Source organism: Symphalangus syndactylus, chromosome 4 (genome assembly GCF_028878055.3).
Source record: "Symphalangus syndactylus isolate Jambi chromosome 4, NHGRI_mSymSyn1-v2.1_pri, whole genome shotgun sequence".
NCBI lineage: Eukaryota > Metazoa > Chordata > Mammalia > Primates > Hylobatidae > Symphalangus > Symphalangus syndactylus.
The window spans coordinates 150,707,426-150,734,976 of NC_072426.2; the positions used below are offsets into that span (position 1 = coordinate 150,707,426).

At 37.6% G+C, this 27,551-nt stretch overlaps 1 protein-coding gene across 5 annotated transcripts in view; it reads left to right on the forward strand.

Annotated features, from left to right (window-relative positions):
- LOC134736532 (uncharacterized protein C9orf85-like) overlaps positions 1–27,551 on the forward strand; it is a 257,286-nt gene that overhangs the window by 21,914 nt on the left and 207,821 nt on the right. For 2 of the 5 annotated variants that reach the window (XM_063638458.1, XM_063638457.1), the window contains exon 2: positions 2,272–2,388. The exons of 2 other annotated variants lie outside the window; for them this stretch is intronic. In XM_063638458.1, the coding sequence (XP_063494528.1) occupies positions 2,272–2,388 (117 nt within the window). Of the gene's footprint in view, positions 1–2,271; positions 4,456–27,551 lie in introns of those variants that run through there. One more of the 5 variants, XM_063638462.1, reaches the window with a different exon arrangement.

Genomic DNA, 27,551 nt, shown 5'->3' on the forward strand with positions numbered 1-27,551 from the left:
TGTCTCAGCCCAAATTCTCTGCTCCAGAAAAGCTAATCCAAACATTTCAGAAACTGTCATTATCTGCGGCAATTTCCAGCTCATCCCTACAATAATGTAAGAGGCATGCACAACTTCTTACAGCACCCTGATCATTGAGAGAGAAATGCCAGCTCTTCTCTGCCTCATGACTTATACCTTCAGGCAGAGGAGGGAAAAGCAGTGTGAATTATGTTTACATATGCTTAGGAATTGCATTTGACAAGGCATAATGAATCAACAACGTTTTCTTGTTTGGTTTCTGTCTCAAAATTGATCTAGCTCCAAGTTTAGAAGACCCTACGACCTGACTCAGTAAGTGGCCTCACCTTCATCTGATTGCTCGGAATTAAAACCTAGAAGTCATCCTTGATTTTCTCCTCTCGAATCTGTCTCCATTCATCAGCATGTGCTTTTGACTCAATGAAACGCTCCAAACACAACTGCTTCCCACCGCCTCCACTGCTGCCTCTTGTCCCTGCAGCATCATCTCTCACCCACATTGGCCACAGCGGCTTGTTGTTGGTGTTCCTGCTTCTACTTTTGACTTGTTTCTATTGTCTTCCATGCCCACTGGAACTGTAATCATTTTTTGCAAATATAAGTTAATGACACTCCACTGTTAAAAAAACAAAACAGAAAACAAAATGAAAGAACAAAATAAAAATGTCTAGTGACCCCCTGTTACACCTAGCCGAAAATCCTTACTTGGCCCAGAAGGGCCTAGATTCTCAGTCTTGACTGCACGTGGGAAATCACCTGGGAACTTGAAAAATACTGACTTTAGCTGGGCATGGGGAATTGTGCGTGTGTGTATGTGTGTGTGAGATGGAGTTTCGCTCTTGTTGCCCAGGCTACAGTGCAATGGCACCATCTCAGCTCACCGCAACCTCCGCCTCCCCAGTTCAAGCCGTTCTCCTGCCTCAGCCTCCTGAGTAGGTGGGATTACAGGCATGCGTCATGACGCCCGGCTAATTTTTTCTATTTTTGGTAGAGACGGGGGTTTCTCCATGTTGGTCAGGCTGGTCTCCAATTCCTGACCTCAGGTGATCCACTTGCCTCGGCCTCCCAAAGTGCTAGGATTACAGGCATGAGCCACCGTGCCCAGCCGGCACAGGGAATTTTAAAGCTTCCCAGAAGTTTCTAATGTATAACCAAGATTGAGAGCTGTTCTAGGATCCTTCCACCACTCTCTTCCTCTCTGTCTCCACCCCAGTTGCTTACTCGCTGTGTCTTGAGCACACTCAGATCCTTTCCACCCCAAAGCATGGATCATTCTTGCCCCAGATATTTGCATGGGCTGTTCTTTCACACAAAGAGATCTCTGTTCAAATGTTACCTTTTCAAATACATTTTCCCCGACGAACCTACCTAATGACTCTTTTTTTACCCTGTATATTTTTAGTTTTTATGTGAAATTATATTACTTGCTTCTTTACCTGTTTATTGGTGCTCTTCCTCACAAGCATGTAAGTGCATGAAGATAGACACCTTGTCTTATTCACTAAGACATTATCATCCTGGCATATAGCATGCTTGGAACTCATTCTCTGATTAGTATTTTTCAGTGAAAAAATGAGGATTACTCAAGGTTTTGGGATCTGGATTTGCTACAAGTAGCTAATTGTAGCTTATGGGATTCTCTGTAAGGCTTTTGTTGCTGTTGTTCTATTTGCAACCCTAGACTTTCCTTCCAGAAATAGTCGTCTGGACATGGTGCCTCACACATGTAATCCCCGTACTTTGGGAGGCTGAGGCAGGTCAATCACTTGAGGCCAGAAGTTCGAGATCAGCCTGGCCGGTATGGTGAAATCCCGTCTCTATTAAAAACACAAAAAACTAGCCAGGCCTAGTGGTGGGCGCCTGTAATCCCAGCTACTCAGGAGGCTGAGGCAGGAGAATAGCTTGAACCCAGGAGGTGGAGATTGTAGTAAGTCCAGATTGCCCCACTGCACTCCAGCCTGGGTGACAGAGGGAGACTTTGTCTCAAAAAAAAGAAAAAAAATCAAGGAGTCTTTTGCTTTTACTTGCTTACCTGTGCTGCTATGTTTTACATAGCAGCATAGGTCTGCTTGGACTGGACACAGTTGGACTTTCAAGTGAGTTGGCTGGCTCTGGGTCTTTGATTATTTCTCTCTGTTGGAGGGGCAGAATCCACCATTTTCTTAGGAGAATGGTGCAAGTGGGAAATCCTTGTCCTATAGGCTAACGGCCAGTCTCTCTCTCTCTCATTCTTTCACTCTCTCTCAGCAGGGTCTCACTCTATTCCTGGACTGGAGTGCAGTGGCACTATCACAGCGCACCATAGCCTCGACCTCCTGGGCTCAGGTGATCCTCCTGCCTTAGTCTCCCAAGTAGCTGGGACTACAGGTATGTGCCATTATTCCCAGCTAATTTTTATTTGTTATCTTTTTTGTAGAGATGGCGTTTCACCATTTTGCCCAGGCTACTTCTCTCTCTCTTTATTCATGCGTCCTTTCACTTTTTGATATCTAAGCCTTGCACATCTCTTTTTCTCAGCCAGGGGGATGGATCTACACATAGAGGACTTAAGCTCTAGGTACAGACCTTCCACACACTTGTCTGCCTATCCCTGGCTTAGATCTGGGTCCTGGTCACTCACAAAGAGTTCCAAGATGGCCATATTGCAGCTCCAAGGCAAATGCTGCAAATCTTTCTCCTGAATTAGAACTTGAATAAAGGAGGAGTCAGAGTCCAAAATCGCACTCCAGCATTGAGGCTGTGGGCTTACAGTGGTCGGGAGAGTCTGAGTGCTAACTCTTCCTGGCTAAAGATTGATTTCTCAGGAACAGAAAATCTCATTCATATTCATGTTGTAGGATCTTTCGACGTGCTAAGGTGCTAATATTATTTCATTATTATAACATTATTTCATTATTATAATTTTGGGAGATTTTCCTGGTGAAGAACCAGATGTATGAGAGATTAAGTTATTGGTCTAGAGTCATATAGCTTGTGAGAAGAACTGAAGTTTGAACTTATCATTGGACTACAAGAACTGTGCATGCTACATTTTACCACGTTACTTTTCTAAAACTAAGAGAAAATATAATGAAAAAGTGAGAGAGGTGAGAAAAAAATGGAGAAACTAAGACGTAGAAAGAATAAAAAGAATGAAATAAATTTTACTTTGGATTGGTGAATAGAAACTGATCTGGCTATTTTAAGCAGACAAGGATTTTCTGTAGTGGATTAAGTGCTAATAAGAACATACATATGATGACACAAAAGTGGAAACAGTCCTTTTTTGAAAAAGTGAAAATAAGAAAAGTCAAAAATGTCCTAAGTGTATATGGCTAAATGCTTTTTAAAATTAGAGTGATTCTGAAACATAATATGTAAAAATTCTGTAACATATGGGCAACAGGAAACAGGAAAATGATTATGACAGATAAGAAACAAAATTTTTTTGACTGTATGCCATGCATGAAAGCTCAACATTAAGGGAGTTTATAAAGCCCTTACAAGAGTTTCTGCATCTAGAGGGAGGTCATTAAGCACTAGCTGTTAGTATCACTATCCTAATGTTTACCCAGGAGAAACCATAGACTACATATATCATGTGGAAAGTGCCAACCCACACAATTTTTGTTGCAAGCTCCAGGTAGTTGACTATTTTCAAAGCCCCTTCAAGTCTTCTATTGTCAAGATAAGTGACAAGGCACCTGGCTATGAAGGGCTCCAGATTCAATATTTGGTAAGGTGGCTCCAAACACATCTGAGACATAAAGTTGGTGGTGCCAGCCTCAATAGATTCTGTTCTTGTTTTTTTCTTTTTTTAAATTAGAAGTCATATACTCCTTATGTCAAATTAAACAGCAGAGATGTATGAAGAGAAAGTTCAGAAATGCAGCCAAATCAAATTTCCCATCTAATTTTGCTAACAAATGTTAATGGCTCTATGTCAGTCAACACATTTCCAGTCAATGCATTTCAAATTCAGGTAACGTTTGTTCATTTTGGAAAAAGTTACAAAATAGAAACTAGGAGTAAAATAGCATGCCTTCAAAAGAACTTCATTTCAGAGAATTATTGGTGGAAATATAAAGACAGTAAGCTTAATTCCTTTATAGATATATGAACAAAAGGGCTTAGAACAAACAAATTACCTTTATGGTATTTTGTTAGTTAACTATAAAAATACATTTTTGTTGGTATTATTCTGGAAAAAAAGAATGTTTATTAAACAAGACTGTGAGCTCCTTAACGATTGGTATTATCATAAAACCTAGCAAAGAACCAGCCTCACCATGTGATGGGTATTTTCTGACTATTTGTTAAAATTTTAAAAAAGAACATTTAAACTCCATTAAATGCCAGGCTTTTTGTTTCTATAATGTCATTGGAGTGCTCATTTTACTTATTATGAATACTACTTTCTTCCATTATAATCATTAAAATCAGATAAAACATTTATTCAATTTATTAATTTGTTTCATGTATTTTTATTTAATTACTGTTATTGTACAGTTATATGTATTTAAGAATGTAGTATATTTTCTACTTGTTTTATGACTGAATATTTTTAAAAATTTGTTATAAATTTTCAATACCTCCTTCGTGTAATACATAGCATACATATTAGCTTACTTCAGCACCACTTAATGTTTCTGTAAGAAACATTACAAAGTCCAAACAATACATTCTTTAGAACTCTAAGTCTGTTTATAATTTAGGGACTACTTATAATGATTCATTTAGGGGGTTTAATCCATAGCATCAGGCATATATGAAATGTGCATTAATGGCACAGAAAGAAACGGAGACAAAGGAAGCATCTACTTTTAATTACCTCTGAAAAATATCTAAGTAATTCCATACACATGGCTACCTGTTTTCTTCCTGACCATCTCAAGGGACAGCTTTGCCACAGTAGTTCCCAGTAACTGGCTTTATTCCAAACAAATGTAGCCCAAGCTGTACTTAAATCTGTATTACGTCTGGGTGTCTCCTTCTTGCTCCCCGTTCTCCCTTCTATGAAGACTTTACCTTTCGTTAATCAGCTAACAAAATTCAAGTAGTGCCACTCATCAAGAAATCAAGGCCCTATAATAGGGTGCTAGGTTATTATTGTAATGTAGTATCCATCTCGCTCAATATGAAGCCTATGATTTAATTTAAATAATAACCAAATCTACAGCTCAACCAATTGGTTTTTAATGAGATTCTTGCATAGTTATATTTTATTTTGTATAAGGAATAGGGTCCTTGTGCATCATTGATTATGGAAAGGGTAAGGAAGAAAAAAGTGTAAAGGGAGTTTTAAAACATATAAGGTTAATTGAAATTCCGGGTTCTTCTGCAATCAAAGCAATTCTAACTCAGTTTGGTGGCAATGGAACATGTTTTAGAGGTGTGTTAGTTACGGTTATGAGGAGCAGATATTTTATCCTGGTTAGTGTTAATTTTGCTAAAGAAACCAGTGTCTCAGAAAAAGTTTTATTTCCATTTGGATATGGTTTTGTTAGTGTAAATTTGATAGAAAGGGCAGGACTCTCCAAAGTTAGGTCTTCTTCCTTTCCTTTTCAAAAGAGTGGTGGTCAAAGGCAGGAGCTAAAGCATTTTGATTTGAAAAATAGACCGTTAATTAAAGAACGTCATTTTCTTGTCCTGCTAGAAAACAAAACCACATCTTTAAATCTTCTGTGGATGGTTGAGAGATTATAATAAAGACTGGTGTACTAATAATCATATATATATATATATATATATATATATATAAGCAAAACTGATGGATTTTAGTAACTATAAAATACTATTGAATATATTAATCGCATACATTTTTATTGGCTGAATTTTTTAGTAATTGCATATAACACATGAATGTGCTTCTAATTAAATTAATTCATTTAGAGAAAAAAAGACCTCATAAAGCAATTGCTGGTTTCATGATGTTTGTTTTTTGATATGGAGTCTGGCTCTGTCACGTAGGCTGGAGGGTAGTGGTGCACTGCAACCTCTGCCTCCTAGGTTCAGGTGATTCTCCTGCCTCAGCCTCCCAAGTAGCTAGGACTACAAACACGCACCACCACGCCTAATTTTTTTATTTTCAGTAAAGATGGGGTTTCACTGTGTTGGCCAGGCTGGTCTCAAACTCCCGGCCTCAATTAATCCTCCCACCTCGAACTCCCAAAGTGCTGGGATTACAGACATGAGCCACCATGTCTGGCCTAATCTTATTGACCATAGATTTTTTTTTTTTTTTTTAGGTGAATGAACTAGGAAACTGTTGTCATTATTTGGAAAATAACACTATGCGTTGATAACTGCAAAAAGTGGCAATTAAGTAGTTTATGTTATTCCTAATGCTAATAATAAATAATGACACTGAAACAGGAAAGGTTCCTTTGTCCCCCTCGTAGGGCATGAGATGGGGGTGTGGCTCACTTCTTCAGTGCCCCACTGCTCAAACCTCCAGGGGAGCATACAGACATGCAGGCAGTGGGGCTCCCACCCTACGGCAGTGTCTAGGGGTGAATGTTTACAGCTGAAGCCCCAGTGGGTGTGTGTTACATGATGCTCTTTTAGTTTGCTGTCTATGGGCAGCTTGTATTAACCAGCTCAGTTAGACCCTCTACCTTGTCCCTAGGGCAGAGGGTTTTCTGTATCCCAGGTTCTTGCCTTGGTGGACAGGAAGAATCGGACCACACATGTGGGCTTGGAGAATGAGTGCAGAGTTTTATTGAGTAGAAGTAGCTCTCAGCGGATAGGGGAGCCAGAAGGGAGCTGGAGTTTGGCTGCTCACTGGCCCTGGCTCTCCTTTGACTGCCTCGGCCAAACTCTGCCTCGTCCCGCCGGTTGATGGCCTGCTGGCGTGGCAGCGCCTATTGGCTTGCTCTCCCGCTGGTGTTGTCTCCCGCTGGCGTGCTCTGACAACCTTGTCGAGAAAAACCTTGTGTCTTCTTCCACCGATGTGTTCCTCATGATGTCCAGCAGCTGCTTTTTCCTCTTGACATCTGGCTGCCTGCGTGTCTACCCGCTAGGGTGTAAGTCTAGGATGGGGGCATGGTGGGCCAGAGTGGTCTCGGAAAATGCAACGTTTGGATATGAAAGCAGGGGTGCCTGTCCTCACCTAGGTCCATAGGGTTGGAGCCCTAGCCAGGGACTTGCTTTTCTCTACCGGGCACTTCCCTGCCTCCGTATCAACACTACTTGATTAAAATTCCAACTTTGCTACTTATTTGCTGTGTGACCTTGGGCAAGTTAATTGACTTTTTTCCTCTTCAGTAAAATGTCTCTGTTTACATGTGTGTAAATTTGCAATGTAAATAATAGTTTTTGGCTGGGCGCGGTGGCTCACGCCTGTAATCCCAGCACTCTGGGAGGCAAAGGCGGGCGGATCACGAGGTCAGGAGATCGAGACCATCCTGGCTAACACGGTGAAACCCTGTCTCTACTAAAAATACAAAAAAAAAAAAAAAAAAAAAAAAAAAATTAGCCGGGCGTAGTGGCGGGCGCCTGTAGTCCCAGATACTCGGGAGGCTGAGGCAAGAGAATGGCGTGAACCCGGGAGGCGGAGCTTGCAGTGAGCAGAGATCGCGCCACTGCACTCCAGCCTGGGTGACAGAGCGATACTCCGTCTCAAAAAAAAAAAAAAAAGAAAAATAATAGTTTCTTTCTGAGGATCAATTCATTTAATTCATGTAAAGCACTTAGAACATAATACATGCAATATATGTTTTCATTTTTCTATTCAACAAAAGTTATACTTTGAGCCAATTCCCTTTCCCTAGCAGGCACATCATCTCAGCCAATGTAAAGGCTTCTCTTTCCTTCATTCTAGGATTGTCTATATTGCAGGAGCTTACAGAGTAACAGGCTTTAGTGGGGGTGCTAGGGCAACAGATCTGACCCTCAAAGTCTTTGCTCATACAGTTGTCTGCTGACAAGAGCCGTCCATCATCCTGACTGGCCTTCACAATCTAGGTCATTTCAAATATATGTCTGATATGTCGATTTTTCATCTGTCCCTGGGCACACAGAGAAACTGTGATGCTGTCTGAAGTCCTGTCTGCCTAGACAGTCGGAGCCATAGCTCCTGCTCCAGCCATGCTGCTGGCCCTGTGTTCTCCCCATGGAATGAAACTCAGGGCTCCCCTCATTATCTGGTCCTCCAAATCTAACTGGAAGTTTGCATATGTAAATAGGATGGACTCTGGAACAAATTTACCCAAAAAATTTAGAAGCACAGAAACATAAGTATCTATTAGGGTTATCAAATTAATATTATTTTGAGCAAACTCTTTCATTCTATTTTTTGGAAGGAGAAGGAAGATTAAAGACAGTAATTGGGATGTGCAAAGACATTAGCAATAATCCTGGGCTGTTTGTTATTTACCCTGAGCTTGGGCCAGGGGACTCCTTGACATTTGATCAGCTGACATCATGACTATTAAACTAAAGAAATATTTGTGAGAGTGTAACTGCACAAGACCAATCTGGTTCAACTTTTATGTAATAAAGTTCTGAGTTGATTTTAAGTTGCCATAAAGGTCACATAACCTGAGGGTGCCCAGTTGAACCAAGGGTGCAACCACAGGTGGAACTTGAGTGCTCCCACCAAGGAGTGAAGAATGAGTTAGGAAGCGGACACCACATGGCAAGATCCAGGATTCAATCAGATTGAGTTTTGGCTTCACCCCATAGCAAGATCCAGTCAGATCATGCCTTCCAGCATCATCTAGTTGCAAGATCCAATCAGAGCACAACTCATTACCTTATGCTTATAAAACCCAACCCAGCCCCCAGCTCAGAGAGAGAGATTTGAGCTTTTCCTCAGTCTCCTTGAGAGCCAACAGCTGGTGTTTTCTCAAAAGCCAGTACCGTGGTGTTGGCCTCTATGCACACAGGGCAGTGAGCCCACTGAGTTCTTGGTAATGAGAGGTGAAGGAATCTGGTGTTTAGTGCCATACCATGACTGTAGTATATGAATGATTTGGTCATAATGAAAAAAATACTTGGAGAGTGTTAGAAGAGAGATTGGTCACTTCTGGCTAGTGATGCAGGGAAAGGGAAGAAAATGGAAGAGGAGGTATGGAATTTAGGCCTGGAAGGTTGGCTGGGGTTTAAGCAAAGATAAATTTTGCAAAGAAAAACTCTTAATGCTGTTTCTACTCAAAGCTTATCTTTTTTCATCCTCAAATTTAATAAATAGGACAGTGTTTTGTGGTGGAAAGCCTGTAGACTTTGCAGTCATTAGACTCTACTGCCAGTGAGTTGTTGGATGACTTTAGAAAATCAGTCTCTGTGCCTCTGTAAAATGACAATGACATCTGCCTAATAGGGCTGAGAAAATCAAATTCTGAACCACACATAAAGTAGCTAAAGTACCCTGCCTGATTCCTTGTAGCAACTCAATAATTGCTATTTCCCTTTCTTTCTCCCTTTTGATCCCAGTGGCTTTAATGTAAAGTTTATGTAGCTTATGTTGGGGACCTTCACAAAATTTCCTTAAGTATCTGATTCTAGAAATAAGCAGTTTGGATTGATAGTCCACTTTTTTCTTGGAAGAATCTGTAAAACATAAGGTGTTTATTGGCTCTGATACCTAACCCAAATTTGTATAATCATAAAATGTAACCAAATAGCTGGTGATACATAAAGCCTAAAAAGAGATGTTTGATTTACAGGATTTTTTAAATCACAAAATTCTACAGAAAGATATTTTCAAAGGAGCACTTCTGCAGACCTGACATCTAAGACTTTGCAAGTGGTTGCATTTAGTGGGAAACATGATATTTTTCTCCCAATTGACCTCTTAAGAATTAGGTCACAGGGTACACTCTGTTCCCACCAATTAGGCTTTGATAACATCTAATTGGACAATTAAGCTCCCTCTTTAGACCTTTTGCTCTTATTATGTACAAATTTACCCCATCTCAAGAAGCATGAGACAGCTCCCCTGGAGTAAAAATGAAAGGCATTACAGTTTTGAGGTATGTGGGAGTGAAACAGAGAACTATATTCTCTGCTATATAGGCTAACCGTGGAGTTGTAGAAGTCGCAAATGCTAATCCATTTTTCACATCGACATGGGGCAGAATTTCCAGTCTTGGTACTGTTGGGTGTCTGGAGATGGTTTGGAGAGAGGAAAATTAGAAGAAAAAAGCTGCTGTAAATGGAGAGGAAGTCAAAACTCTGGTCTACATAAAGACAGTCTGATTTTGACTTTTGCTAGGCAAAGCCCTTTATAATTATTTTATCCAGTCATACTAGTGAAATAAGCATGAAATCACAAAATGGCATTTTGATGCCATTTATGATAAATGAAAATCATCTTTGATTAGCTCTAAATAAGAATATTTCTAATAGAGCAAAGAATTGTATCTGAATAAATTGCTCATTAGTGATGTCTGCACAGCACAATTGAGAGTCTGCAGTATTAGGTACTAACTCAGAAAGAAAATTGTGTTTGGACTGATTTTTAACTTGTTATCCTAAATAATTCAAATCCATTTCTCCTCAGCACGATTTCTTTCAACAATGTTAAGCATTCAGCTTATTTTGTGCTATTTTGACCTGGCATTTGTAATAGTTTGGGGGTGAGGATGGGTACACCATATTTGTGTTTCAGTTATCCCATTTATGACCACTGGTGGGGGGCTCCGTTAATTTTGATGTGAATATTTTTCAAGTGGTTTGCATTTTGTTTTGCCTGCAGTACTTTGTTTTTGTTGCTGTTATTGTTGTTGTGAGACAGAGCCTCGCTCTTGTTGCCCAGGCTGGAGTACAATGGTGCCATCTTGGCTCCCTGCAACCTCTGCCTCCTGGGCTCAAGCGATTCTCCTGTCTCAGCCTCTTGAATAGCTGGGATTACAGGTGCCCACTACCACACCTGGCTAATTTTTGTATTTTTAGTAGAGATGAGGTTTCACCATGTTGGCCAGGCTGGTCTCGAACTCCTGACCCGCCCACCTCGGCCTCCCAGAGTGCTGGGATTATAGGCGTGAGCCACTGCGCCTGACCTGCATTAGTTACTTTGATCCTGTTCTCACATTCATTCCTTGCTTGAGAGCAGTAGATTCAAGGAGTTATTTCCTCAATGTCATGTATTTACTTTGCTATCCCATTCTGTCTTCTTTGTCATCTGCTTTGACATGGAACTGTTCTGCATTACTTCTCTTCTTCCTGCTTTACTGATTCAGATTGTGTCCTGCTTCTAATTAACAGATAGAATTGAGAATTCTTTGTGGTTCTAATTTGTGATATTACATTTACAGTTAGAGTTAATATTAAATACATATTTTCACTTTTTGCCTTATTAGAAATATTAAAGTTAACCTTCAGATTTAAGCATAAAATGATACTTCATATAATTTTATTGATGGTTTCTCTGAACTCTCTTAATAATGTATACATTTCTTATAGAACCGTGTAGCTTATTATTTATATTCTTTCTCCCCTACTAGTTACAGATACTAAATCTGATGGCCCTCGTGTTCCAACAAAATATGGCTCATGGACCATCTAGCCAACCACCTGTTTTTATAAAGTTCATGAGTTGAGTGATTTTTACACTTCTAAATGGTTGAAAAAACATCAGAAGAGGAAGATACTTTGTGACATGTGAAAATGAGATGAAATTTACATTTTGGAATAGATAAAGTACTACTGGAACACAGCCATGTTCTTTCATCTATATATTGTCTATGGCTACCTTCATGCTATATGACAGCAGAGTGGTGATTTCATCCTTATGACAGAAGCTGTATATTCCACAAAGCCTAACATATTTACCATCCATCCCTTTACAGAAAAGTTTACAGATCTCCACTATAAAGTTGAGATCTGCAACTTTTAGAAATTTCTTTTATGGAAGTATTTCTAACACTCTAAAGTATTAGAACAGTGCTTTCATAAGAAGTGTTCCCTAAAGGACTTCAAATTGTCAAATAAATGTATATTACATTGGAAGTCATTATTTAAGCCATTTATACCAATGAATCCATATAGACAATATAGAACTAGGAATTTTCATTGGAATTTGAAGTCAAACTAGCATCAGGTACTCTACTGTTTCTCTGTTGTCATTCTTCCGGAATCAAGGTTAGTAGCTATAGGGCATAGATCATATAAAGATGATCCAGCCTGTGGGATTCTGGAAAAGATTGAGAAGGTGCATAAATTTGAAGAACACTAAGAACTTCCTGCTTGAAAATGAAAGGAAGACTTTTAAAACTAATTGATAAAATTCAAACACCAATTTTAAGTAAACTAATAAAAAACCCCAGAGATTTCATTTAGATAAAATAACTCTTAGGATAAGAAAAATAAACAATCTTGATTTAAAACAAAGCAGACATCATATAAAACTCGCATCCCTACCTGTGGATTAGAAAAAGTATATAGAGAATAATAACTTGATACATGTATAACAGATGAAGAAAGTTTTAAAATCACACTAAGAGGAGTATGAGATGAATTTTCTCTCTTGACAACCTCTGACACTAAAAAAGAAATGGCAAAATTGAAAAAGAAATATATTTCTTATGCTCGTCTCCTTATCCACATTTTGTTATGATGAGGCAGCACTGAAAATGTTAGTGATTACAAAAGGTGAGTTACCAGAAAGATGAGATTTTCTTTTTTGTTTGTTTGTTTTTTGAGACAGGGTCTCGCTCTGTCACCCAAGCTGGAGTGCAGCGGTGCAATCTTGGCTCACTGCAACCTCTGCCTCCCAGGTTCAAGCGATTCTCGTGCCTCAGCCTCCCGAGTAGTTGGGATTACAGGTGTCCACCACCACGCCTGGCTAATTTTTGTATTTTTAGTAGAGACAGGGTTTCACCATATTGGCCAGGCTGATCTCGAACTCTTGACCTCAGGTGATCCACCCATCTCGGCCTCCCAAAGTGCTGGGATTACAGGCTTGCGCCACCATGCCGGACAGATTTTCTTTCCTTTTATTTTTATATGTTGACCAGGCATTTCTGATATTCATAGTTTTAACAGCACTTTGGATGTTTAACAGTGGTTTTGAATACAAAATATCATTTTCTGTACTTAAATTCATAAAAGAAAAGTTGTTAAAATTTTTCCTGAAAGTTCATAAATTTTAATACATGACATTTAATAGGCAATATATAACTAAAACTTAGACTTGCTCTTACTTGCCAGGACAATATTTTACTTAGTACGTTGGCATTAATCACCTGTTGGCGATGAGACTATCATCCCTCTTCTTCTTACTATCATGCCTACTATAATTAGCTTGAAAATATTCAAATAAGTATCATATAAACACATGCCATAAGTGTGGCCCCAAATGCATAAAAGCCCAGAGTAGGGGAGAATTGTATTTGTCTGGGGGTAATCATTGAAGAGTTAGCAGTGGCTCTTGAAAGATTTATAATGGGTAAAGATTGGGGATGAGTAATCCAAGCAGGACTGGCAAGAGAAAGCCCATGAAAGCAGGAACCATATGAGATGTCTTCAGAAAGTGATGTATCACTTACTATGTATCATTTGGGGTATATGTAGGAGAATAAGTCCCCAAGTTAAAATAAAACCGTTACAGAAAGATGGCATGAAGTCATGTTAAATGGTATGTTTTCTTATTTAAAATCTAGGCAGATTCAACTGGCAGTGAACATAAAACACTGAAATAAAATTTCATATTCTGATATGGAAAAAAAAAACGACATTAAGCATCAGTACTTGAAAAAGTAGTGATCTGAATGCTCTGTGAAGACCTGCCCGGTAAAATTTACTAGGGAGAAGAAAAGTTACATTAGCCAGGGTGTCACATCATGCTTCATCACCCGTAGCTTCTCTCTGCCAAAGCAAAGGGAGAGAAGCAGGGAGTTCAGGACTTCATCCGTGCCATTTAGAAGGAAAAAAAATCCTTTCTAGAAATAGCATAGCATTTGTTATAGGCCTGTATAGGTTTATCACTTGTGCAATTTGGTCATTGCTTACAAGTCCTGTTTGCTCTGCACATAGGTTGGTAAAGCCATAGGTTTCTGGTTACAAAAACATATAACTAATGCATTTCCACATTTTTATTTTGAGGATTTCTGAGAAGGAAGCTCCCAAAGCAAAAACTCTGGAGCAAAGATGTGTGGATATTAATATTGTACTCATTATCCATCATTATCAGTTTCATCTTCCTTATAAAATAATCTTTTTGTACACAGAACTCTCCAAGGCCCAGGCTGCAATGTCCATGACAGTTTGTAACTCCATGAAATGTAATTCCTTGTGCTCTGATATGACGAGACTATAAAGGTTTAGTGATAATGAAGGAAAAAGATGAAAGAAAACATTACTTATGTAGCATAGTTTAGGGAATGAAATGCTTAATCAGATTTAGAAAAGTAAACCTGTATTGCTAACAAAAAATACCTGTTTACCTTTTTATGGGAAAAGTATACATTTTCTGAATAGTTGGGTCAAATCCCAAAATACCGTGTGAGTCTATAATACAAAATGAAAACCATCTATTGTATTCAAACCATGTATTCAGGCTAAAAGGTAATATTAACTGGATTTACTGAATCCAGCCTAGGAACTTTGATATCCTTCTGTGCCCTGTGAGGACTTAGAAGCCTCTGTACGATATTAAGCTGCCTACAGAGGATCATACTGTCTTTTATCAATCTGGGTTGCCCCTTATCCAGTTTTGTTCCTATTAACTTCTGCTGCAACCCCTTCTGGTAAAGGAATAGAAGTTAGATATTCTTTTCTTGCCATCATTTTTGCATTGATGTGGCTCTATCTGTGCCTGAGTATTTCAGGAATAAATAGATATTATGGATCAAGAAAAGAATAAGAATAAAATTGTGAAGTTGACCTAGCTATTAGAGAATATTTTTCACTATTAGCTTGGAAGAACATCTGCTTCAATAGCATATGATATTGGAACCCTAACTTTGGAGGCTTCAGACATCCTGAAATATAATTCAGATGATATGAAAAGGATGCATGTGGAAGCCTCTAAAGCTCTGTGCCTGCAGATTTTCATCTCTTCCTGTTACAAAACTAAAATGATAGCCATTCTCTTATCTGTGCACAAGGTATAAACAAGTTAATTGATGGCTGTTCTTCCTGAATTACATTCAGTCTACTGGGGAAAACCTATGTGTAATGAGTTTAGAAATAGAGCGAATTAGAATATAATGTCACAAATAAGCAGTGAAACTTTAATTCATACTTTTATGATAGCCAACTTAGATTACTGTAATTCTCTGTCTACAGGTCTCCTTCAGGTGTCCCACTGGAAAAAGAAAAGATAGCTTGTACAAGTATGCAACCCTTGAGATTTTAAGCACGCAGAATCTGGTCAACATACACCTAGACTTAGAGATTTTGGTTCTAGCTGCCAGTTAGCTACTAGATTGATTGTAAGAGGTCCTAGTGATGTGTTTTTGAAACACTGCGTGAATCCAAATGAGTTTTAGGTTCCCTATTGTCCAAGCCCAATTTTGTTCAACTGTAAAAACGTTGGGTTTTTATTTGTTCGGAACTACTATTATAAATCACAATGCCCTATAGCTTTTTCAAGCACTTGTGGAATATATTTTTTCCCAGAGAGATTCAGAATATCAGAAGTGTCATTGAATTTAGGTCAAGACTAAAGCGACTTGTTTAATTTGTTTTCTTTCAATAGTACTGATTCTTTCTGTGTAGCTTTCCTAGGTATTTTAAGAAATCCTTTAAAATCTTAGCATTGTAATATTTAGGAATACTGTTTAAAATGGACACAGTTGATAGAATCTGGGTTAAAAGCATATTAATTTATATGCCTACTCTGCTATGCATGGTAACATCATAGCCATAACTCTCATGGGTTTCTTGTTGGTGAAAGAAACATTTTGTATTTTGCTTATAATGCTAATTATATTGTATGGGATATTTTATAGAAATATTTTGAGATCATTTTCCACAGTGTTATTTTCATTATAAATTCTCATATTATTATATTTGTGTCAATCATATTTGAAATTAAATCATTGAAATGCATTTCCACTGTTTAAAAAAATCTGGAAATTGAAATAACAATAAAGGCCTTTATTTCTAAGTGCAGTTGCATAATTTAGTTTATTTCTCTACTGGCATTTTCCTATTTCTTTTAGGCATATTTCTTCCACTATATAGACACTTATTTGCTATATATATTGTAGTCAGTGAAATTGTTCTCACCCTTTACCTGTTGGTTATATTTGGTATATGACAGCAGTTTTATGTATATTAAGTCAGCAATACCTGTTTTAAGGGAAAGATATATTATTAATTACTAACTACGTCAGTTTTATTTCTTCTGAGCATAGGATAATTCTTAGCTGTGTAATTATAGGCAACATGGCATAAGAAATAAAAATGAGATTTGAAAATGAAAAATATTGTGGTTATGGACAAGTCACTTTGCTTTTCAAAAAATTATTTATTATTCTTTATAACTGACATAAAATTATATTTGCTGTGTACAACACATGGGTTTTGGGGTTTTGCTTTTAGTTTTTGTAGCGATGGGGTCTTGCTGTGTTGCCTCGGCTGGTCTTAAACTCCTGGCCTCAGGCAACCCTCCCACCTTGGCCCCCCAGATTCTGGGTTTATGGGCATGAGCCGCCACGCTCAGCCCAACATATGGTTTTAAAGTACGTATGCACTGTGGAATGACTGGCTAATTAACATATGGATTACCTCACAGAGTTTTATTTCTGTGGTGAGAACACTTGACATTGACTCTCTTGGCATTTTCCAAGAATATAATATATTATTAACTTTAGTCAGCGTACTCTACAGTAGAGCTCTTGAACTTATTCTCCTTATCTTACTGAAATTTTGTGTCATGACTAACGTCTCCGCATTCCCCCCACCCCCAACAGCCTCAGGCCCTGGTAACCACCCTTCTAATCTCTACTTCTATAAGATCAAACTTTTTAGCTTCCACATATGGGTAAGATCATCTGGTATTTGTCTTTCTGTGCCTGCCTTATTTCACTTAATGTAGTGTCCTCCAGGCTCATCCGTGTTGTCGTTTTGAGCTTCTTTTGTTTATTTGTCAGATAGTAGTAGTTCATGACTTATGTGAGAATTGAAATAAATATAAAAGCACTTTGTAAGCTGTAAGAGTCTTTGAGGACAGTGGCTCAGGCCTGTAATCCCAGCACTTTGGGAGGCTGAGGCGGGTGGATTGCTTGAACCCAGGAGTTCCGGATCAGCCTACGCAACACAGAGAAACTGGTCTTTGCAAAAAATACAAAAATTAGCCGGGTGTGGTGGTGCGTGCCTGTAGTCCCAGCTACTCGAGAGGCTGAGGTGGGAGGATCACTCGAGCCTAAGAGGCCAGAGTTTGCAATGAGCCGAGATTGCCCCACTGCACTGCAGCTTGGGTGATAGAGCAAGACTCAGTCTCAAAAAAAACAAGACTTTGATAATATTAGTTATTTATAACACTGGTCTGGTAGAAGCAAAGATGTTATTGATAAGAAACAAAGTATTTAGCGGCTTGCTTTAGTACAGTCATGCACTGCATAGGGACCTTTCACTTAACGAAGGACCACATGTATGATGGTCATCCCATAAGACTATAATGGCTCTAAAAATTCCTATCAATTAGTATTTACTATACCATACTATTTATTGTTATTTTAGAGTACTCATACATACATATGCATATATACACACACGTATATATTTTTTGTATATATATACACACATATTTTTTGTATATATATACACATATATATGTATTTATATATACATATATATATACACATATATATGTATTTATATATACATATATATATATGTATATATAAATAAACTGCGAAACAGCCTCAGGCAGGTTCTTTGGGAGGTATTCCAGAAGAAGGCTTTATTATCATAGGATAAAATTTTATCCTGTGATCGTGTGCATTTTATCCTATGATCATATGTGTGCTTATGTGTGTTCGTGTCTTTATTTTTAACAAAAAAATCTCAAAACATGAAAAAAATAAAATAGGAAAAGCTTATAGAATAAGGATATAAAGGAAGAAAATTTTTTTGGTCAGCTCTACACTGTATTTGTGTTTTAAGCTGTGCTATTACAAAAGTCAAAAAGTTTAAAATATTAAAAAGTTTATAAAGTAAAAGTTACAGTAATCTAAGATTAATTTATTATTGAAGAAAGAAAAAATATTTTTAAAATAAATGTACTGTAGCCTAAGTATACAATGTTCATAAACTCTATAGTAGTGTACAGTGATGCCCTAGGCCTTCACGTTCACTCACCACTCACTGATTCACCCAGCTCCACTTCCAGTTCTGCAAGCTTCATTCAAGTTAGGCACCTATACAGGTGTACCTGTATTTTTACTGTATTTTACCTTTTATACTCCTTTAATTTTTACTGTATCTTTTCTATGTTTAGAAACACAAAAACTTAACCACTGTGTTACAGTTGCTTACAGTATGTAGTACAGTTACACACACACTGTACAGGTTTGTAACTTAGGAGCAATAGATTACCCCATACAGTCTAGGTGTGCAGTAGGTGTGTCAGTACACTCTATGGTGTTTGTGCAGTGACAACATTGCCTCATGATACATTTCTCAGAATATATCCTCATTAAATGACACATGATTATATTTTATTTTGAGGCAGAGTTTGTTCTAACAGCTGATCCTTCTCCCCACTCTTTTTTTTTGCTACATATTCTCTTGCACTTTTTTCATTTATTATTCCACTTGTATGTCTATTAGTATGTTTTATACAAATATCAGTATAAAACAATGCACATGATGACCTCTTTATGGTATCTTAGTAACAATCCAGATAATAAAATCTTTGAGTATGTGCAAAAATATGGCAGTAAATATGGAAAGTGAAAATATACATTATTGAGATCCTTTTGAGACATTTCATTCTATAAGTTCGCAATAGCAGAAATAACCACCATTTTTCCAAACTGTCACAAAATATGGTGGTAATTATGCTGGGATTAATACACATCTCATTTCCATATTTTCTATAGGGTTTCTTTAATGTTATTAATATGATATTAAGCAGGGGATTCTTTTCAGGTGACTTGAGAGCTATTTCTGACAGTATCTTTGAGCTTTTCCTAGTAAGGAAAGGTGAAGTTCAAATGCCTGAGCATACAGATGTGGTACCATGTGGAAAGGGTGGGGTGACTCAGTCTTATTTCCCTCTTGGTTTCTTCCTGTTATTGCTCTGTTTTGAGTAATTGCCCCTTTCTTCTGAGAAAACAAAAAAAGCAGCTTTTCTTAGGGAATCACAAATGAGCTCCTTTAATTCTGTGGACCAAGTCCTTTTGCAGTCCAGATAAAGTGGTTAACCTCTTGCTACTGATCCAGCTGTACGACATCTTTTTCCTTGAACTGTTGAAAGCTCACAGGCTACTTGAATTCTTTCTTCTTTGTGTTTTCTGCCTGAACTTTTTACTACTGAATTTTTTCTTCTTTCTTTTGTTTTACATCATTGCCAATCTCATGTGTATTTTTTTTTTTAAAAAGGAGCATTTATAGATGGGAAGAATTATCCCAGTTTTATGCATGCCCAGTGCAATTCATGCTCTGCTTGAAAGTGATTCTGCATTTTGTCTGTAAAACAAACTCAGAAGGCTTCATCCAGAACCAGTTTACACAGCTTCGAAGAATGCAGATGTGACATAGTATGAATGCTAACAGCGATGGTAAGAACTCATAACGCCGAGGTGAGCTTCTGATGTTCCCAAATTACTTCCAGTGACCACAAATTACTTTGCCGTCCACTAGCTCTTAAAACTTTCCTTCTTATTGCACAAAATGCAAGTGAAAAAAAAAGAAGCTGGAAAATGCATGTATGTAAATGTACAGCTGGACTTTCTCCTGTAGGCTAGGTTGCAATAATTATAGATTAGGCCTTTATAAAGAATATTTCATTTCACAAAGAATGAATTCTTCTTTACATGACCTAAGTCCTGTTCTATCCTCTAAATCAATATTTTCCACAAACATTTCCTGAACATATGCTAGGTAGTAAGCTGAACACACACATACGAATAAAATGTAGTCTTACTCACTTACGGTCTCCCTTGGCTTGAGGAACTCATAAGCTAACTGCTTATAAGTTGTAAAGAATTTATTTTGGGGGAAGAGCCTAACTAATAACAATGAAGATGATTAACACTTATTGACTTGTAAAGACAGGATAGCATAGTAGTTAAAAGCTTGGACTCTGATTTCACCACTTTCTAGTGCTGACCATTGGAAAAGTGGTTTGATCATCTGGTGCCTGTTTCTTCATTTACCAAAAATAATTAGTAACAGAATTTACCTCATAGGCTTGTTGCAGGGCTTAAATGAGTTAATAGTGGTAAGGCACTTAGAACAGTGCCTGGAGTCAAATAATTGCTTAAAAACAAAATGCTTTGCTTATACCAAGGATAGATCTAACATTAGGAATGCACAGATGGTATTCGTCATCTGTTGTGTAACAAATTACCGCAAAACCTAGCAGCTTAAAACAACAAACATATTGTTAGGCATGTGAATACCTATTAGCTATTTGTCTCTGATTCAGGGTCACTTAAGGCAGCAACTAAGCTGTGAGCTGGGGCTACAATCATCTTAGGTCTTGAATAGGGAAGGATCAGCTTTGAAGGTCATTGTTGTAATGATTGGCAGGTCTCAGGTGTTTGCAGGTTGTCAGATGGAGACATCAGTTCCATGTCACGTGGACCTCATGGGACATTTTGTAACACGGCAACTGGCTTCCCTCAGACTGCAGAATGGAGGAAGTAAGAAAGGGCACCACAAAGTAAGCCACTGTTTTATGATGAAATGATATTCTATCACTTTTACTGTATTTTGTTTGTTAGAAGCAAGTCACTGGGTCTGGGTCACACGCAAGGGAAAGGATTTACACAAGGGTCTGAATACCAGAAGGTGGATTTCTTTGGTGATCGTCTTATGAGATACCAACCACAGAGATGATTGGTATTTTTCTTAGCCTATAAATGCTAAATAGAATGTATTTGACTACACAGTGTATAGAAACTGTATTTATACTTCTTCCAGTAAGAGAGAAATGAAAGTCACTTAAAATCTCCAGAGATTTGGCAATCTTTGAATGAACTTTATTTGCTCAACTTAAAGTTTGTCTGAGATGCCAGGTTGTTCATTAAAGTTTCTGTTGGTCCATTGTCTGTCTTTAAAAGATAGAAGGAACATGGTAACTTGAAAGTCACCAAGTAGAACTCCTCCAGGGTTGGAACTAATACTGCTTCTTTCCTCTGAATCTCTTGTTCCACTCTGACTTGTGGATTTCCTTATATAATTTAGTCAAGACTATGGCTTCTTGGAAGAAATCTCAGAAGGACAGAAATATAATAGCTTCTTTGTCCATAAGTCCCCAGAAGTGTGATTCACAGAATATTTTGCCCTTCATGGTTCATGAGAAACCACATTATGTCTTTAAGTCATTGACTTAAAACTAAATTATGAGGATGAATCACAAAATGATGTAAAAAAAAGTATCTGTTGAATTTAGTATGAACAATCAATAATTCAAGATAAAAAGAGAAAAACAGTGTTCTAAGATAAGAGTTGCTATGATTTTATTTGGTCCTGAAGCACTGAGATGTATTCTGTTTTGCCTAATCAGTTCAATCAAACACACATAATATTTTGTTACTAATTAATTTAAGTTGTGTGTACTTTGAAAAAGTATCCTTGAACTACACAATTTATATGAACTATTTCTGAAGTATATTTAGAAGAGAAAAAAAATTTATGGTTGCTTTTTCAATTAGTATTCCTCTGCTTATATTGTATCTGACCTCTTTTAAAACCTTAATTTAAATGAAGAGTAAAGAATTCAACATTCTCTTGCAAGGTGTATTCCAGATGAAATGTTCTTCAATTATGTTTCAAAAACATACAGAGTTGTTCTGAATTTTAATTAGACTGGCAATGAACTCTTGTTCTCTAGAAGTGTGAATAGTAAGACACAATTTCCTAGCATTATTGAAACAACAAAAACAACAACAACAAAATGATGTTTCAGTATGCCTTTTGATGAGGAGAGAAAGTAGAGAAACTTACTAGTAAGAGATATATTGGTTACATTAATTTAAAAATCTATACAGTAAGTGAATTTTGTTGGAAAAAATAATTATTTCTATTTTCTGATTAGACCACCTGTATAACCTCATCTTGTCATCCTAATTCTTCTCTATTATTTCTGAACCCTTCTTCTCATGCCTGTTCACAGGCCCAGGCCTCTTATTTATAAACAGAAAATGAAATAGAAATTTTCCTTTAGCCATGCCATTCTCTTGAGGAACTGACCTATCATGCACATTTTTAACCAAAAAAAAAAAAACTCTTTGAGAGAAACTGTTTCTATCCTCTATGCTTTTTTATCCTTGCATTCTTTGACCCTAAATAATCTACCTTCCACCTTAACTCCTTAGCAAGTGAACAGCAGCCATCACATGTGATTGTATAATAACACAAACAATGGTCTCTTTTCAATTTTCATCTACCTTGATAAGTTGTCGATAACTAACACTGATTCCCCCAACCCTTTTTGCAGAAATCAATCACCCTGGCTTTCTTGATATAGAATTTTATAGTTCTCCTATCTCCCACTAAAGGAAGAGATAGAAAGAGAGAGAGAGAGGGAGAATGGTGAGACAGACTTAATATAAAGAATTGGTTTACACTATTATAAAAGTGGAGAAGTCTGAAGGTCTTCAATTGGCAAGCTAGAAAACCAAAAGAGCTGATGGTGTAGTACCAGTCCAAGTCAAAAGGCCTGAGAAACAGAACAATGGTCTAAGTTCCAGTCCAAAAGGTAGCAGGCTTGAGACCCAAAAAGAGCCATTTCAGTCTGAACCCAAAGGCTGGAAAAACCAACTTCCCAGGTCAAGCAGTCTGACAGAAGTAATTCCCTCTTACTCAAGGGAGGGTCAAATTTTGTCCTGTTCAAGTTTTCAGCTGATTAGTTGAGGGCCATCCACATTATGGAAAGTAATCTGCTTTACTCAGTTTAATAATTCAAATATTAATCTTATCCAAAAACACCCTCACAGACACACTCAGAATAATGTTTAACCAAGTAGCTGGGCACCCCGTGGCCCAGTCAAGTTGACATATAAAATTAACCACACACCACCACCCATTCTAAATTCCCTTTTCCCTCAAATGACACATAGCAAATCAGGGTTTATTCCTTGTGGGTAACCCAAATCTTCCTTGTAGGAGAATTGGGAAGTAAGCTTGCCCAGAGCATTGCATCTTCCAGAATATTCTTTCTGTCTTCACAATATAGCAATGACTATTTCCCCATAATATGTATTAATCACCCACTAAAACAGTAACATTCCTTGTTCCTTTGTCGGTTCAGTAACATGTGGACTCCCAAATGACCAGGTGACAATGCCATCTGCTAGTGCAGTGGGATCATTTTAATTTTTTTCGTCAGGAACATTATTCCCTTGGATACTGTTTCAGTTACAGAACAAGATAACCTGCTACCATGAAGAAACCACAAAATACAGTAGCTCAAACAAGATACTCTATTCCCCTTCCATGAGTCCAGTACTGGCAGATGGTTTAGGGCATAAAAGTATCTCTGCTTTATAAGATTATCTAGCAGCTTCTTCAGTCTTGTTCTGTCTTGTTGCTCTGTAGTGCTTTAGAGTTTTGCAGGCATGGTCAGAACTGGATCATCTGCATTACATCTGTAGAATTTGTATGTATTTCCACATACGAATGTGGAAAGAAAGTAGAGTTCAGGCATTTTCCGTTATTAAGGATTTGACCTGAAAATTGCATGCATCACTCTGCTCCCACCCCATTAGTCAGAACTTAATCACACGACTACCTAATGGTGCAATGGAAAATTGTAACATGTAGTCTCTAACTGGGCAGCCATGTGCTAAATACTTAGGGTGCTCTATAATTAAGATGTAGAAAGGGATAATTAGTCTTGGGGACATTATTAGTATTGAAACCTCTAAAGAATTGGAGACCAAAGTTCCAGGGATAGAAAACAAAATTATGAGCAAGACAGCAGTTATAAGAGCAAGGTGCCACTTTCATTCCTTGGTCCCAGGCTCATGTGTTTTTGGTTTTGAGAGACTTGGCATCATATACTAGATGATGGTTTGAAGCATTTACCACATCCTGAAAGACAGTGCCCCAACCACGGTGGGATTGGTGCTCACTGGGAGGATTCATCTTTCCTACTGTCCATCAGGGACACCCTGACTGTCCTGAAATGCTATATTGGTCTACCTCGCATGGTTATAACATATCATGTTTATGTAAACCAAGTCCAAATGTTTTCCTCCTCAGTCGAGTAGTAACAAAGTCATTCTCATGAGACTTTATGAGGGAGAGGAGGCAGGACAGTAAGAGTAGAGATGGTGAGAATTTGAGTTGTCTCCTCATGCAACTTGTCCATGTCTTTACATTGACTTCATGATGGAGTATTGCTGACAACATGTGATGATTTTGTGGGTTCAGTAACACCTAATTCATGCTGGACAGGTCAGGTTGCATGGCCATTTGGTATCTCATGATTGAGCTAAGTTTAGTCTACCAGATCCTAGTAATACGGTCGCAGTTATTACAAAAGAAGAGAAAAATTGTTTTCAGTGAGGGTTTTTCCGCAGGGGGCATTCAATGAGTGTTTACTATGATTTTCTCCCAGGAGCCTGCCATTGGCTCCACCGAGTACCCTGATCTGCTACAAACATTTCAAGTACTAATGGGTCCACAAAGTCATAAGAGCTAAGAGGCAGGGATGCTTTTGCTACAGCTTTATCAGCTATAAAACTTTGTCTTTCTCTGGATTCCATTCAAAACTGGCAACCTTATAGATGGCTTGCTAGTTTAGAAAAATATGCCAACCAAGTTGTATGTTGCCCACCAAATTGAAATAGGACCGTGGAATGCACTTTATCTTTCTTAGTTGTGGGCAATGCAAGGTACAGCAAAGTTGCCTTTCACTGTGGCAAAAGATATTGTAATGTTATTTAGTCCACTGAGCACTATATTTTAATGGGTTTATCTTGGATCCTTTTATTTACTTGTGTCTTAGCAAGACCACTAGGTTAATTGCTTTTAATTAGTATTCATAAAATTCTATCTTTATGAAATAATCAGTATAAGAGTACAACTTGACTTACTGTGGAATGGTGAAATCATTATCATTCTTATAGGCTAAATTATATTGCAGAGATAGAATTACCACACATAGCTCACATACTACACAAAAACTGACATATCACAAGACAGGAAAGTGAAAATATACTGCTATCCATGCCCAGTGAAAGCAAACTGTTTCTGGTATTCTCTATATAGTATGATGGAGAGGAAAAATATTCCAGATGTATACTAAGCTGAAGGGTTTAATTTGCTCTGTTATGAGACAATATTTGGTTCAGTAGCTTGAATTTGAGTAACTATTGCTTAAACTCTCCCTAATCTACTGTTCTTCTATAAGTCTTACTGATTTTCTGTATAGACCGAAAGGCAAATTAAAAGAGGACACATAAGGGACCAAAATCACTGCATCTTTCAGGTAATTAATAGTGGCACTAATCTACAGATTCCCACTAGAGAGAGCATGCTGCTTTGGTCTTACTTGTCTTAGGGAAGGGGAGTTCCACAGACTCCATATTGGCCTGTGGTTCCATACAGCCCGCACTCCGTGATTCAGAGTCAGTGTAGGGTTTTGCTAGTTGTTGAGTATACCCATTTCAGTCTACACTCCGATACTGAGCAACAGGAGAGTGTGTTTACCATGAGGCAGACCCAGGCCCTCACTCTGAGTGCTGTTTCCACAGTAGCATTCTAGGTCTCCAGGGATTAGCAGAACCAGGGTCTTACAGTAAGTCCACGTATTTCTCTCTCCCAATACTCAATGAAATTAGTAAGCAGTCACAAGCTCCTGGCAAAGGCCAGGAGAAAGAATTACAGAATAGTCTTTGATGGTTTCTTGGGGTTCTTTCTCAAACATATCTGATTTTCCATTCTTTCAGGAACCATGAGTACATTAATTTATTCAGGTCTTAAAATTGATTGAGGAACCATGACATGGCTCAACACTCAATGTGACATTCTACAAGGGTCAAGTTATTCAACTTATATTTGCTATACCTAAATATTTTTGGATATGTAATAGTTTGGGTCATTGGAGAATTTATTAATTAATTACCACCAAAAATTCTGTGGTATCGAACTATACCCTTTACTACTTAAGTTCTGCTGCCAATTATGGTAAAAGTCCTATCTTTCCACTGGTAGCTAAATGTTACTACCTGGTCATGCTATTTCTGAAATTCAAGTTTTTCCACTCATACTCTGATACTTAGGAACCTATTTTAATGGAAGCGTCCCCTGATTTTATCCACAGATAATAGCACTTTTCAAGAATGCTGTTACTTCCCTTCACCTACGTATTTTTCAGTATTTCTACAAGCCAGCTTCTGGGTTGAGGTGAGTTGGTGGATTACACATGACAATCTAGATACGTGATTTATTTTCTCTATTATTTGTATTCTTTTTACACTGTAAAAAAATCTAGCATCTCAAGGCTACGATTGAATCTAAATTTCAACCAACCAAATAAACATATACTCAGATATTTATTCCGGGTCATGATTCAATCTAGGTTTCAACTAACCAAATACATATACACTCAGAACTTGCAGCAGCAGCTTAGGCTGGCTAAAAATAAACCCATTCTATTTTGTTTCTCTTTCTCTAATTTACAATCCTCATAATTTTTAAGTGGGTGAGTTTCCCAGATTGCCTGTTTTGAATCTTGGTTTTATACTCACTAGTTGTAAGATCTTGGATAAGTGTCTTAAGATTTAAATGCCTTAGTTTCCTTATCTGTAAAACAGATTATAGTACCTGTCTCATGGATTAATTGTGAGAACAATTGAAGTGGTTAGAATAGTATCAAGCACAAAATAAGTGTTCAATAAGTGATAGCTATTATTTTTATTGAATGTAGATCAATATCTTTAGTTTGCCAATAAAAGCCCTTCATCCTCTTATTATCATGTTACCCTCCACTGTTATTTTATACCAACCATGTTTCATTTTTGCTTAGCTGGATTACATCATGTTTTCTGACAAGTCTCTCACTTCTGTGTTTTGACATCTTTTTCTGACATGTCCTTTCATGGAACACTGCTTATTGGATTTCACACATTTTCCAATGTTCATATCAAGTGCTGCTGCCATTGTGAATTCTTTCTTGCTATTTTCCTGTCTGAATATGATCTCTCTTCTCAAAAATCTTCATTATAGTTTTTTGGGGAATATCTCAATTAATTAATTGGCGGAAGAATTAAACCATTTTGAATAGGTAACTACCTGTACCATATTTAAGGAGACCCTTTCTGTGAAAGGAGCTTGCAAATTTCTAAGAGAAATAGCTGTATAAATAGATTATTCAAATACAGTGGTTTGATGTTATTAGAGTAATGCTTAGAGTTTTCTAAAAGTTCAGAAGATAGGGTACCTAGCTCCAAAATGAGAAGTCAGTAAAGGCTTCTTGGAGA